This window comes from Xenopus laevis, chromosome 6S (genome assembly GCF_017654675.1).
Source record: "Xenopus laevis strain J_2021 chromosome 6S, Xenopus_laevis_v10.1, whole genome shotgun sequence".
In the NCBI taxonomy this organism is placed as follows: Eukaryota; Metazoa; Chordata; class Amphibia; order Anura; family Pipidae; genus Xenopus; species Xenopus laevis.
This window is the reverse complement of record NC_054382.1, coordinates 109,829,170-109,843,163: the sequence shown is the minus strand read 5'-3', so window position 1 is coordinate 109,843,163 and position 13,994 is coordinate 109,829,170. Positions and strand designations below refer to the sequence as shown.

At 41.2% G+C, this 13,994-nt stretch overlaps 1 protein-coding gene across 1 annotated transcript; it reads left to right on the top strand.

The window, feature by feature from the left end:
- The first annotated feature begins 1,177 nt into the window (after positions 1–1,177).
- On the top strand, positions 1,178–7,903 carry MGC82636 (protein). Its single transcript, NM_001092148.1, has 4 exons — positions 1,178–1,285; positions 6,226–6,398; positions 6,686–6,790; positions 7,693–7,903. The coding sequence occupies exons 1-4, from the start codon at positions 1,210–1,212 to the stop codon at positions 7,744–7,746; spliced, it is 408 nt and encodes a 135-aa protein (NP_001085617.1). The 5' UTR covers positions 1,178–1,209; the 3' UTR covers positions 7,747–7,903.
- Positions 7,904–13,994: the final 6,091 nt, after the last annotated feature.

The window sequence follows — 13,994 nt, the reverse complement described above, 5'->3', positions numbered from 1 at the left end:
AAGTGCCAAAGTGAAAATAAGTGCTTGTGCCATATGTGCCCGTTAAAGGGCATGTAAAGTCTAAAATAGAATAAGGCTAGAAATGCTGTATTTTGTATACTAAATATAAACATGAACTTACTGCACCACAAGTCTAATCAAACAAATAATTTATGCTTTCAAAGTTGGCTACAGGGGGTCACCATCTTGTAACTTTGTTAATCATCTTTGCAAGACTAAGACTGTGCACATGCTCAGTGTGGTCCGGGCTGCTTAGGGATCATCATAAACAAAGCTGCTTGAGTTCTGCATGGCTGGGAAGTAAGGCGGGGGCTCCCCCTGCTGTTCATAAGTATGATTGTTTCCCTGCTCAGCAGTTAGGGACCATTTGACAATTCCTATCCACAGCAGTAAATAAGGGAGAATTTCACTGCATACAGTCAGGTTTCTTATAAAAACGGTACACATTTTTTAAATTAAAGTATATTGGAGATAGGTTTCTTTTTCATTAAAGAAAGTAAAAATGGGATTTTATTTTTTTGCCTTTGCATGCCCTTTCAAGCTCCGGCTGGAGGCTGGCATAAAATTTTTTTCTTGCCTAGCCAAAAGGCCCAAGCAAAGAAAAAGGTGCTTAAATGCAAGATTAAAAGCGTGAAGTGCATGTGCATTGTGCGTGAATCAGGCACCCCTGTAGGGGGCACAGCAACTCAGGCTTCCATTTAGACTTTTAGCCCCTTGGCCAGAGGATCAAGTGTTTCTCCATCTCATCAGAAGGGTCTGCCACCCCCAACTGACAATTCAGATACTGCACTTAATGTTAGTCAAAAGGCTGAGAAGGACATGTACTGTATGACAGCTGATTGTTACCCATATTTCTGTTTAAGCGCTGCAGACAAACTGTCCCATTCCCATAGTGGGGGAGACATCAGTCAGGGAGTCAGTTAGTGTAGTGTGGGGAAAGCTGCTTAACAAGGGAAGGTACAAGTCACTTCACAGACCATTAGACTGGCGCATCCCTCAGGTGAGGTGTAATCAGCAGCGCCCAATCAGCTCCGCGGGCGCAAGAGAGAATTCTACACCTGAACAAAGCGCTGCAGCTGCGGCGTCAAATGGCAGCGTCTTAGTCTTGTCTCCGCCCCCAGCCCATATAAACCCACCCTGAGCGCGTCTCTCTCTGTCACTTTGCGCTGATTTTGGAGGCATACTGATCTACTAGCGACTTGCGCAGGCATGGAACAGTTGTGTGCCACTTGGGCGCTGATAGAGCCGGACAGCTGCAACTTTGAGAAGTACATGGTGGAAGTGGGTGAGTATTTAGCTCAGATACCGGCTGAATTGGTTTGGAATTGTTTGGTACTGACGCTAATGCAGAGGTCTTTGTTCTAACGTGTCTCAGTTGCGCTTCATCGTGGAGTAAAGTCTTCTGCCTGTGCGTTATTAGTGCTGGGGATTGCTACTTGTGGTTTTGGTGAAGTTATCCCTGAGGCAACAAATGGAACTCTGAACACGTGCGTAACCATACGCTTTGTTATAATGAAAATGGGGAACCCCGCCTTTACTCAACCGTTAACCCCAAAAATAAACTAAAGAAACCTCATTATAGTATACATAAACAAGCTGTTGCCTAGCCATAAAACCAGGGCTAAATAGCGCAGGTTAAACAGCAAATAAGTTCTGTAGAACACCATTATATTCTACTGAGCGTAATCGTTTATGTAACCTGGGCTGTCTCTCTCCTTCAAACATATGCTTCTGTATAACTGCAGTAGTGTTTCTAAAGCAAAAACACCAGTTGCAACAGTGCATGTATGTAACTTTTTTTTTTCCCCCTAACTCTCCCATATTTGGTTTTTATGTTAAGATGCCCTTTTAAGGGGTGGTTCACCTTCAGGTTAACTTTTAGCATGTTATGGAATAGCCAATTCTAAGCAACTTTTCATTGGTCTTCATTACATTTTTTTTATTAATTAATTGCCTTCTCCTGTCTTTCTGCTTTCAAGGGAGGGCTCTGTAAAGCTACACATTTATTGTTATTGCTACTTTTTATTCTCTATCTTTCTGTTCTGACTCTCCACTATTAATAATCCATAGTCTCATTCAAATCAATACATGGTTGCTAGGATAATTTGGACCCTAGCAACCAGATGGCTGACATTGCAAACTGGAATGCTGCTGAATAAAGAGCTAAATAACCCAAATAAAAACCAATCTCAAATTGTCTCCGGATATCCCTTTCTGCATCATACTAAAAGTTAACTCAAAGGTAAACTCTTAACATGTGTGGTTAATTAAAGAGGTTGTTCACCTTTGTTAACTTTTATTCAGGGGCGTAACTACAGAGGAAGCAGACCCTGCGGCTGCAGGGGGGCCCAGGAGGTATAGGGGCCCCATGAGGCCCTAAAACAGGTCAACCTCTAGACATTTGGGGGCCTGAAAAATAATTTGCTGTGGGGCCCAGTAATATCTAGTTACGCCACTGCTTTTTATTATGACGTAGAGTGATATTCTGAGACCATTTGCAATTGGTGTTCATTGTTTATTATTTAAGGGTTTTGAGTTATTTGGCTTTTTTTTTTTTTTTATCCAGCAGCTCTTCAATTTGCCTTATAAACAATCTGGTAGATAAAAGTCCAACTTACCCTAGCATTCATTTGAATAGGAGAGGACCTTGCTAGAAAGATGAGAAATAAAAATTGGCAATAACAATAAATTTGTAGCATTTGCTTTTTAGATGGGTGGGGGTCAGCGATGCCCATTTGAATGCTGGAAAGAGTCAGAAGGCAAATAATTATAAAACTATGAATAAAAATAAATTATGAAAACCAATGGAAAACTTCCTTAGAATTGGCCATTCTCTTGCATACTGAACATTTAGGTGAACCATCCCTTTAACTAAAACAAAAAATACACAAATGGGAGGGGAGATTATATCTTCAATAGATTAAGATGGGGGGGAGGGGTTCCACTGGAACTCTTAGTCTATACCCAGGAGGGAACCTTAAAGCACATGAATCATCTGCAAAATGTATTCTTGTCTGTTACTGCCTTCTGATGTGGTTAGTTTGTGTGTATTCTGTTTGCCAAGTTTATGCTAAAAGTAATGATCAGAGGATATGGTAGTAATCACATGAGGCGTGGTGTACAGGGGAGGTAGGTTTCTCAACTGAGCAAGTTGCCAGTAGGGAGCTGGGAGAAACTTCATGAGTTCATTTAGAGCAGAGACGCATGCTGCAACTTGGGGAGATTAGTCACCCGGCCTCATAAGTAAACTTTGGGCAACTTCAGAAAATGAAGCACTCGGGGGGGGCATCCTGCCAGCAATTTACATTTCTAGCCAGCGGGAGGCAGTTCAGGGAGATTAGTTGTCCTGAAGAAGAGATTTAAAATGTGTCTATTTAGAACAGTTAAAGGGTTGGTGACCCCCCCTGATCTGCTTTAGAAGGTGAAAAATGAATCTTTACACTTCAATATAGAATCTTTCACATATAAAATTATGGAGGGGGGGAGGATATTTCTGGTAAACTATATGAAACCGAACTGAAAAGTTTAACTGTGAACAACCTGTAGAAAGAAACCATAAAATCCAAAACTATATAGCCCTATGTATAATCAGCTGCTCCTTATCATGAAGACTAAAACTGGCCATAAACACAAAGATTTGATCTTACGAATCTCCGTTTCGTAAGATTTTCAGGCCGTGTGTAGTGTCCCGACATTTTTTGTGCCATGGTGGATCGGTCGTTGAGACTATCGGACAGGTTAGTACATTTCTGGCGGCTACCGATAATCTCTGCATGTATTGCTGATCTGACAATTACCAACATGCATGTCTTTTTAAAAGATGGCAAGTGATCAGGATGACTAGTTTTGCAGATTTGATGGCTATTTTGCAAAATACTTTTTATTTGAATTCTATTTTCCTTTCCCCCAAGGAATCTCCCAAAGCCTCTTGCAAATTGGTGTCCAGCAAGATTAAAAAAAGTCTGCAGATCCAAGGTCCATGCTGTCCAACTTTGTGATATCCCTATGGACTAGACTGCAGTAATTCAGTTGGCCAGCTTTGGGCGGGATATCTCCACCTCAAATTAATCACGTTCATCCACTTTAAATCAAGGGTGTTTTCTTTAAGTGTACCATAAATTTTAATCCATAACACCACCGTTTTTAAAAACCTTGAGCAGTCGCTTCACTGAATTTAATCTTTTAATCAATTTGAATACTTTAACTCTTTGAATTTTTTAACAATACTCCTAGCATCACTGGCAGGGAATGTCACCCCTCCAAAAAAATATAATTTTTTACCCTACTAATAAACCTTATGCTAAGCAACGTTGCAATATACATTCATTACAAATACAACCAGGAGTTTGCAAATGCTGCTTTCAATATCCATTGTTTTATACAAATCTTTAAAAGCTCTACATATACACATTAATACATATTGGAAAGTTGCCTAGAAGTGTTTTCTTTTATTAGGCACATTTTTTATTTTGGGTGTCCTCTAAGCCCTTTAATCAGGGTGACTTTCTTCCCAGCCACACAATTGGGTTAGTTTAATGCTCCAGTTAGAAGGATGCGCAAGGGAGGGGACTATGGAGAACACTGGCCTCTGGGCACTCTCATTGCAAATCCAGCCCTGGGTGTGGCACAAAGCCGCTCCTGAGTGCTCAATCTTAATTTTTAGCTGACTTCTGAGCTTTTCTTAAAGGCACAGTAACACTGAATTTATAAGGCAAAAATCCACTCTACCCTGTCCAGGAACATTTCTATCCTGGAAAAATTGAAAAAGGGATTTTCTGTTTGTACTTTTTTTTTTTTTTTTTTTTTTTTTTTAGAAAAGGCAATGTAGCGACATGCACTTTACGTGTGCACTCCAATCTCCTGCCAAGGGGCTTTCTTTTTAAAACTGGAAGTTAGTTGCAGTCTTGACCACTCCATTTTCCCTTTTCATCAGTGTGATTTTATTACACAAAGAGCCGTGAGCAGTGAAGTAGACTAATGTGAGCAAGCTAACTTAGTTGGCGGGTCTTTTCTGGTCTTTGAAAGATTTATGGCTGACCTGGCTGCTGTCTTCACTGCTCACAGCCCTTAGAGAAATAAATGCTGCTGTGGAAATAATTCTAGCTGCACACCCTCTACCTGTACATGAATGCAAACAAGGAGGGAGAACAATGCAGGCTAAAGCCTCCGTGAAACCGTGACAACCAACTTCCGGTTTAAAAAAAAAAGTCGACCATGAAGGAGATTGGAGAGTGCACGTAAGTGAATGCCGCCACATTGCCTTATCAAACACTGTACACAACCAGAAGTGGGATTTTATCCTTTTTATTTATTAAACATTAAAGATATATTAGCATACCTCCCAACTGTCCCTTTTTCGGAGGGACAGTCCCTCTTTTTACTGCTCAACCCGCTGTCCCTCATTTGTACTGGAAAGTCCCTCTTTTCTCTGCACTGAACAGCCAGAAAAAGAAACAAAGTTTCTCACTTAATTGGCTTTTAGCAGAGAGCCCAGAACACCTAACAGGTGCAAATAAGATACTTTGTAACAATTTTGAGACACAAAAACAGTTTAGATAAGGAGAAATATTTTCAAACTTTTAATAACCTGCCAAATTTTGTAAAACAAACATGGTAATTAGGGGGTGTGGCCACAGAAAGGGGTGTGGTCAAAAAAATTGCTGCGCTACGTGCGGAAAAAAATTTTTTGTCCCTCTTTTTACTTCCGAAATGTTGGGAGGTATGTATTAGCTTTGTCCAGCATAGAAGTGTTATCAGACTGAGGTAGAGTGGATTTTCCCCTTAAACATTTTTAGTGTTACTGTTCCTTCAAGCACGGCCATATTAACTGTTTCAAGTATGCTATTCAGACTCTGTGCAGAATAGTGATGCCTGGTGGAAATGTCTATACTGTGCATACATCAGCAATGAATGCTTGGGGGGGGGGAAAATGGAAGAAGATGGTTGCACAGTATCTGGGATGGCTTGTTTTTGTTTAGAGAAGAGTGCCAGCCAAAGGTTATAGGTTTTGTAACTCCATTTGTGGTTTCCCTGTAATTCTAAGAATGCTAATGGGATGCAAGCTGGGTCATACATTATAAAGGACAGATCTGTTTGGCCTGCATCTTACAGTAGTAACTTGACCACAGCCATCGCTTGTTCATAACAGAACAGTAATGACTATTTGCTAGTGCACAGTACATTGTTGGGTTAAGCAGCATTTAATTTTATCCTCTTTGTTTTCAGATGTTCCTTTCCTAACGAGGAAAGCAGCATGCAACTTAAAACCTGATGTTATCATCTCCAAGGCAGGTGATGTGATAAAGATAAGATCTGAAAGTACTTTCAAAAATCACGAGATATCGTTCAAGCTTGGCGAAGAGTTTGATGAAGAGACGGCTGATGGTAGAAAGACAAAGGTGAGCAATGCTATATTTATAGATCGTGCTTTTAGTATTTTCCACTTGTTGTTGGTCAGTTCTTCTGAGCATCCAGTGTATACAGAACTTTCAGGCTCAGATCGGTTTGGTTTGGTGCTCTTGGCCACCTAGGTGGTTTTAGATGCTAATGAGTTGGGCAGTGGCTTCCTGTAGAATACTTGATATTTCGTATATATAAATTCTTTTACTTATGGCTTCTTCTAAATGCCTGTGGGTTTTTTTTAATGTAAAGCTTCACATCTAATGACAATTTCTTGCCCTTCTAGACTAATGTTACTCTAGAGAATGGTATATTAATCCAGTTGCAAAAATGGAGTGGCAAAGAGTCCACAATAACACGAGAGGTAAAAGATGATGACCAGATGGTGACAGTAAGTTCCCTCTTTCTTCTACCCCAGAGTAGGGGGCAGGTTTATTAAGGGTCGGATAGGGAATTCAAACTTTATTTTTTGGTCAACTCATTCGATTTGAATTCGCCAAACTCAATTGGGATCTTTGTTCGAATTCGACTATTCATACCTTTAAACCTGCTGACTTCATGTATAAGTCAATGGGGGGGGGGGGGGGTAAGGTCCAGTGACCTATTGGAAGATTTTGTTAGCCTTTCTGTAGATTTATTTTTTTTTTCTGAGAATTTGAGTTTTTTAATTGAGTTTTCTGCTTGGTAATTAGTTTTAGATAATTATAAATTATTATTATTATTTATTATATTTTTTTTTTTTTTTAAACCTCCCAGTAAAATTTCTTTTCAATTTATTAGTTATAAAACATGGAACATAGTGACGCGCTGCTTCACATACTTCTTTAGGGCTGACGGTGCAATAGACTTACTGACATGACAGTACAGTAAACTAAATACGTATGCGAGAGCGGTGCGTCACTACCTGCAAGTACGTGTATATTACCAACACCTTCAGCACACAAGGAAGCAGTATAGACAAAGTGGCAGATCATTTCACTAATGTGCCCAAATATTACAGCTACGCGATTCCTTGTTTAAATGGGTTAAATGATAATGGTTCAAAGAATGTCAGGTTCCATGGTCGGCCCCCACTTTCACCTCACCAAATCTGGCCCCTGTTGCAAAAAGTTTGGGACACCCCTGGGTTATACTGTGGATGCAAACTAAAGCTTGGCCGCCAGACTGTCCGCTACCAATTTTTCCCCTCTAGACTCAAGCATTTAGTTTTAACATTTTAATGATACACTTGTCTTCCCTATTATTGGCAAGATCTTAATAATTAATAATAATTTTAACTTCTTCTCCCAACAGACCTGCATTGCTGGAGACGCAAAGGCTGTAAGAGTCTATAAGAAGAAAAAATAGACTTTAGAGCTTGGAATGAAGATAATGCTTTAAAAGCTCAGTTCAATGAGCTCTGGTCCAGTTGCCTGTAGTGTTTGCTTTATATTATTGGCTTATCTATATAAATGTGTGTGTGACCTGCCTGATTATAAGTAACATTAAAAGCTCTTGGCCGCCAGCTGTGTGCATTTTATTACCCACACCACCATCACAATGTTTGCTTTTTCTTTAAGGAAACTAAACCATTCATGTCTTGGACACCACATGCATTCAGGGCACCAAGGTCAGAATAGCCTGAATTTCAGAGAACCGTAAATCCATTCAGCATACCTGCCTGTTCTCATTCACAGACTTGTGTATAGGGCTAAAGAAGGGTGACATGGCAATTCTAGTAAATGTAAAATCTAATGTCTGACAGAAGCTGTGCTTTCATAACTTGATAAACCACAATACTTTTCAGGACCCTTAAAATCTGTAGGTTGAGGGGCTTATAGTAACAAATTAGCCCCTACCATATGATTAGAACCACTTACCATATACTGTGGGCTGGTGTTTCTGTTAACAAACAACTGCACTGGGCGAGAGTACTTCTGAGCAAGTATCATGTTGACACTTTTGTTTGGATTTTAACTCTGCTGCCTAAAGTCATACCAAGAAAGATGACGTGGTTTTTTTTTTTTTACATAAAACTAACCCCTAATTTGGTCATATGGGTAGTAAAAAGACCAGACTTAAAGTGTGGGTCAATTATGTGGAAATATTTTGGTTGTCAGCCCAGATGGGATCGGACGGGTCGACCGCAAACCTGACCGATCTCTGCGGGACGAAAGATGTCTGCACTCTCCACACACAATCCGAAACCTGGCTTTCCCCTGACACTGACTCACCTGCTGCCATGTCCTATGGGGGCCTACACCTTATTCATACTCCCAGACCTGTAGGTGGGGGTAGGTTTGCTTCTCTCTCCCCGCTGTACTTTTAAAGTTCTTCCACCATCATTCTCATTTGAGGCTCACTGCATTAGGCTCTTATCTCCTGTTTCACTCTGCATTGCTGTTATATATTGACCACCTGCACAATTTCTGGACAACTTTGCTGTCTTTCGTCTAACATCCCATCCATCATATTAGGTGACTTTAATATACCTGTTAACAACATTAACAACTTTTCTGTCTCTAAACTTTCACTAATCTCCTTCCTAGGCATATCTTTGTGCTCAGACTCCCCCTCTCACTCCAATGGTAATGCTCTGGATCTCATATTTACCAGAATCTGTTCAACCACCAATTTTACTAACTCACCATTTCCCCTCTCTGATCACAATATGCTCACATTTCAACTCTCACTAACTCCCTCCTCACCCCCTGCTATTCCCCAAACACGTACTTACCGTGACTTGCAAGCTGTAGACGTATTACATCTCTCTTCTTCCTTTGACTCTCTTCACTCTTAATATCTCCTATCATGTCCTATTGTGGCCACCTCTGTCTACTATAGTACTCTCACCACTGCCCTAAATGAGCTTGCTCCTATAAAAACTAAACGTTCTAGACCCAAACCACTTCAACCTTGGCATACTGCTCATACAAAAGCGCTCCAAAGACACTCACGTGCACTTGAGCGTCGCTGGCGCAAATCCTGTTCAGAATCAGACTTTTGGAGCTACAAATCTGCCCTGTACTCCTAGAACACCAGCCTCTTGCAAGCCAAACAAACATACTTTACTTCACTCATTAACTCCCTTTCTAAAAATCCAGCACAACTTTTCTCCATGTTTAAAGGACCAGTAACGTCACAAATTTTTACAAAAAAATTCGTTAGAGTACAACAAAAAAAAACACCAACACAAATTAAAATTTAAAATAGCAAAGCCTTTATTAAGAAATAACTTACAGAAACTCCACTTCCTGTCCTCTTCAGAAAGGGCGACCATCCATCTGCAGCGCTCGATTTCTCCTCCTGGCTATACACTGACAGCGTGTCCTCTGCCCGATCGCCTTCTCCAGCTCTTCTTCATCCAGCAGCAGCATGATGGCGATGTCTCCCGCTCCTCCGCTCCAGGAATGCATTCCTGACTGCCGACCCTGTGCCCACTCCGTCACTGTCAAGGCAGCTGAAACAAAGCAGCCGCAAAAGAATGCGTCCAACACTGAGCCGGCAACCCCAGGAGGACGAGCTTCTTTTGGTGAGCCGTGCTGCTCCCCGCCTGCAGCTGCTGCTGCTCCCTCTGTCAAACTGCTGTTTGGCTGCTGAATGTTGAATCGTGAACCGGTAGGATTTTGTGGGGGACAGCCTTTCGCCCTGGAGCAGTGCAGACGCAGCCTCCTAATACACTCAATGCGGACCTGCCGGGGTTGTATGATTTACTTTTATTTACTCCACCTGCCGGCTCAGTGTTGGACGCATTCTTTTGCGGCTGCTTTGTTTCAGCTGCCTTGACAGTGACGGAGTGGGCACAGGGTCGGCAGTCAGGGCTGCATTCCTGGAGCGGAGGAGCGGGAGACATCGCCTTCATGCTGCTGCTGGATGAAGAAGAGCTGGAGAACGCGATCGGGCAGAGGACACGCTGTCAGTGTATAGGCAGGAGGAGAAATCAAGCGCTGCAGATGGTCGCCCTTTCGCCGTTTCTGTAAGTTATTTCTTAATAAAGGCTTTGCTATTTTAAATTTTAATTTGTGGTGTTTTTTTTTCGTTGTATTCTAACGAATTTTTTTGTAAAGATTTTTGACGTTACTGGTCCTTTAACTCTCCTTTCCCCTTCTCCAACCCCTCCATGCACATCTGTCTCTGCTCCAGATATTGCTGAGCATTTCAAAAACAAAATTGACACTATCAGAAGGGACATTACACTACTCAAACCCCCCCTCCCTCCAGTCTCTCCTGTGCTCCTTCACCCCTGTCACTGATGAGAAAGTCACAAAGCTTTTGGCATCTGCCCGCTTGATCCAATTCCCTCAAAAGTTCTCCGCAATATCAATCCTTGTCTAATCAAAGCCTTAACTCATCTATTTAATCTTTCGCTCTCAACTAAAACATGCTCTTGTCATCCCCATTCTGAAAAAACCCTCTCTTGATCCCTCCAATCTTGACAACCTCCGACCTATCTCTGCTACCTTTCATCTCTAAACTACTTGAGCGCCTAGTCTACAACTAACCTCATTCCTCTCTGACAATAACCTGCTGGACCCCCCTACAATCTGGTTTTAAGCCACAACACTCCACAGAAACTGCCCTGACTCGCCTAACTAATGACTTTTTAACTGCTAAAGCCAACAATCATTTCTCACTTCTAATACTGCTTGATCTCTCAGCCGCATTTGACACTGTAGATCACCCTCTCCTCCTCCAGTCCCTCCATTCGCTTGGCCTTTGTGACACAGCCCTGTCCTGGTTCTCTTATTACATCACCAATCATTCCTTCAGTGTCTCCTACAATGGAGTAGCAACTTCTCCCCTACTTCTTTCTGTTGGAGTTTCTCAAGGCTCTGTCCTGGGACCATTACTATTCTCCCTCTATACTTCCTCCCTCGGCAAATTAATCAACTTGTATGGTTTCCACTACCACCTCTATGTTGACGATACTCAGATCTATCTCTCATCTCCTGATCTCAACCCAGAACTCCTAACTCGCGTCCTTAAATTAAACCTCTCTAAAACTGAAATGGTTCTTTCCTCCAACTAACACCAGTAACCAGTATAGTTCACAATTCCACTATCACCCCCTCTCCCCAGGCCCGGTGCCTTGGGGTTATCCTAGATTCTGCCCTGTCATTCACTCCTCATATACAGTTACTTATTAAATCATGTCACCTAAGGAACATATCCAAAATACGATCATTTATCACCCAAGATGCTGCCAAAATTCTTATTCACTCTCTCATCATATCACGTCTAGACTACTGTAACTCTTTTAATTGGCCTTCCCCTCCAGAGACTGTCACCTCTCCAGTCCATAATGAACACTGCTGCGAGGCTCATACACCTCAGCAACTGCTCCTCCTCTGCCTCGCCATTCTGTCAATCCCTGCACTGGCTTCCGTTACCTTTCAGAATAAAATTCAAATTAATGACACTGACTTTCAAAGCACTTCATAACTCTGCCCCACCCTAGATCTCTGAACTCATCTCTATATACTCGCCCAACCGCTTACTACACTCCGCTACTGACCTGCTACTCAACTCTTCTCTCATTACCTCCTCACATGCTCGCATTCAAGACTTTGCAATGGCTGCAACCCTCCTCTGGAACCTTTCTGCTTTCAAGAAATCTCTTAAAACGCACTTCCTTCGAGAAGTCTACCCTCACTCTGCTTAACTACCAAACTCAACACCACATACAGTACCACATTTCTCACCCACTTAATTCGATCTTTCCCACTCCCACACCTTGTGTATTACTCCCTTCCATTTAGAGTGTATGCCTATGCATAGGGCCTTCCTCACCTTTTTGTACCGGTATTGATTGTGATGTTTGTAACTCCATATGTCCTATGTATGTAATTCATGTGATTTAGTTGTATAATCACATTTACTTTACAATTGCTACGCAATATGTTGGCGCTATATAAATACATGTTAATAATAATAATCAGTGCCAGGGAGCCTGGTTACTAAAATTCTGTTCTAGCATAGAGTTATGGTGTAGCTTATAAATCACTTGGGATATCAAATGTTTTAAGCAGGTAGAAAGCAATAGTTTAAATGTGTGGGAGTGCAGTTTTGCTAAAAGACGGGAAAGCTCAAAAATAGATGTAATCTCTTAGGCTGTGTCTGCCACCATCATTATAATTACGTCCTTGCAAGCCCAAATATTTATATATTTTGCATTATAAATAGTTTTGTTGGTCGCACGGCACCTTCACTTTTACTTTCCCTTTGGGACTTAACTAATGTGAATATTAATACCAGGAGTTAAAAAACGGAAAATACAAACTCCACTCAGACCCCTTGATTTAGGCAGTCCTTGACATGTTAAAAAAAAATTGACACAAAAAGAAATTACCATAATTGGGCTTCAAGTTGGCCCCTTTCCAATGCCTGCCTTAAGAATTTGGACACATCTCCAGTTTCTATAAAGGTCGTACTGGATCCCCGGTTGCAATTTTAGCCAAAAGTTCCTTATTGTCTCCTACAGCCTGTTGTGACACAGTTCTATTACTAGAAGTTGAAGATAGAAATAGCCTAGCACTCTATAGGGTATGTTATAACAGTCAGGTGTAGCCAACCAAACAACTCCCTACATTTTTTCATAGCCAGAGAGATATAAAATAATGGTAATGTGATTATTTCTCTGTTATCAGAGCAATTCAGCAAAGATACATGTTTTTAAACCTCTCACACTCATATAACATTTAATGATTTTCCCATAAAAGTAAAGGAATCAAAGGTTATTCCGCTTATTTTTCATCTAGAATCCCAACCCTAAAGAACAAAGCTTCAGCTTTATTGCTAATAAAGAAATCGAGCCCTACTACCAAACCTTGGTTTCCATTTGGCTATTGGTAGATTATGGGAGTTGTGGTTCTGCAACATCAAAACAGTCAAAGTTAAGAAATGGATAGATGGAGTCTCATAAGCAAAGTAGGCACATGCTACTCAATTTTAGGATGACGGCATCCTTTTACATGCCTGTATGCATTTTTTTTGCAGATGGAAAAGACATATAAACAGAAAACAAATACAGATATGGGATCTGTTATCCGGAAACCCATTATCCAGAAAGCTCCAAATTACTCAAATTCATTTGAATTTTTAAAAATGATTTCCTTTTTCTCTTTAATAATAAAGCAGTAGTAACTCTTCAAAGAGGTGACATCTGAAGAAATTCACAGAGGTGTAGATTCTGTGTAGTTACTGTGATAGGATTATCCACTGTGTCATGCAACTCCTAGAAAGAGGTGTTACTTGTGAGAGTTGCATGAATGGATGTGTGAAGTGTTCTGAAACCGCCGGGGTACAGCTGGTTTGAACGAGGCGTGACGATTCATGTCAAGGTGGAGAAACCATCCCTGAACAGAGGTGGGGACCTTCGACACCACCTGTCTGCTACATACAATGCTGTTCTAACATCTGTACCCTGGCGGTTTCAGAACACTTCACACATCCATTCATGCAACTCTCACAAGTAACACCTCTTTCTAGGAGTTGCATGACACAGTGGATAATCCTATCACAGTAACTACACAGAATCTACACCTCTGTGAATTTCTTCAGATGTCACCTCTTTGAAGAGTTACAATGTGCCATTGTGATTGGATTAGTGGAAGAGT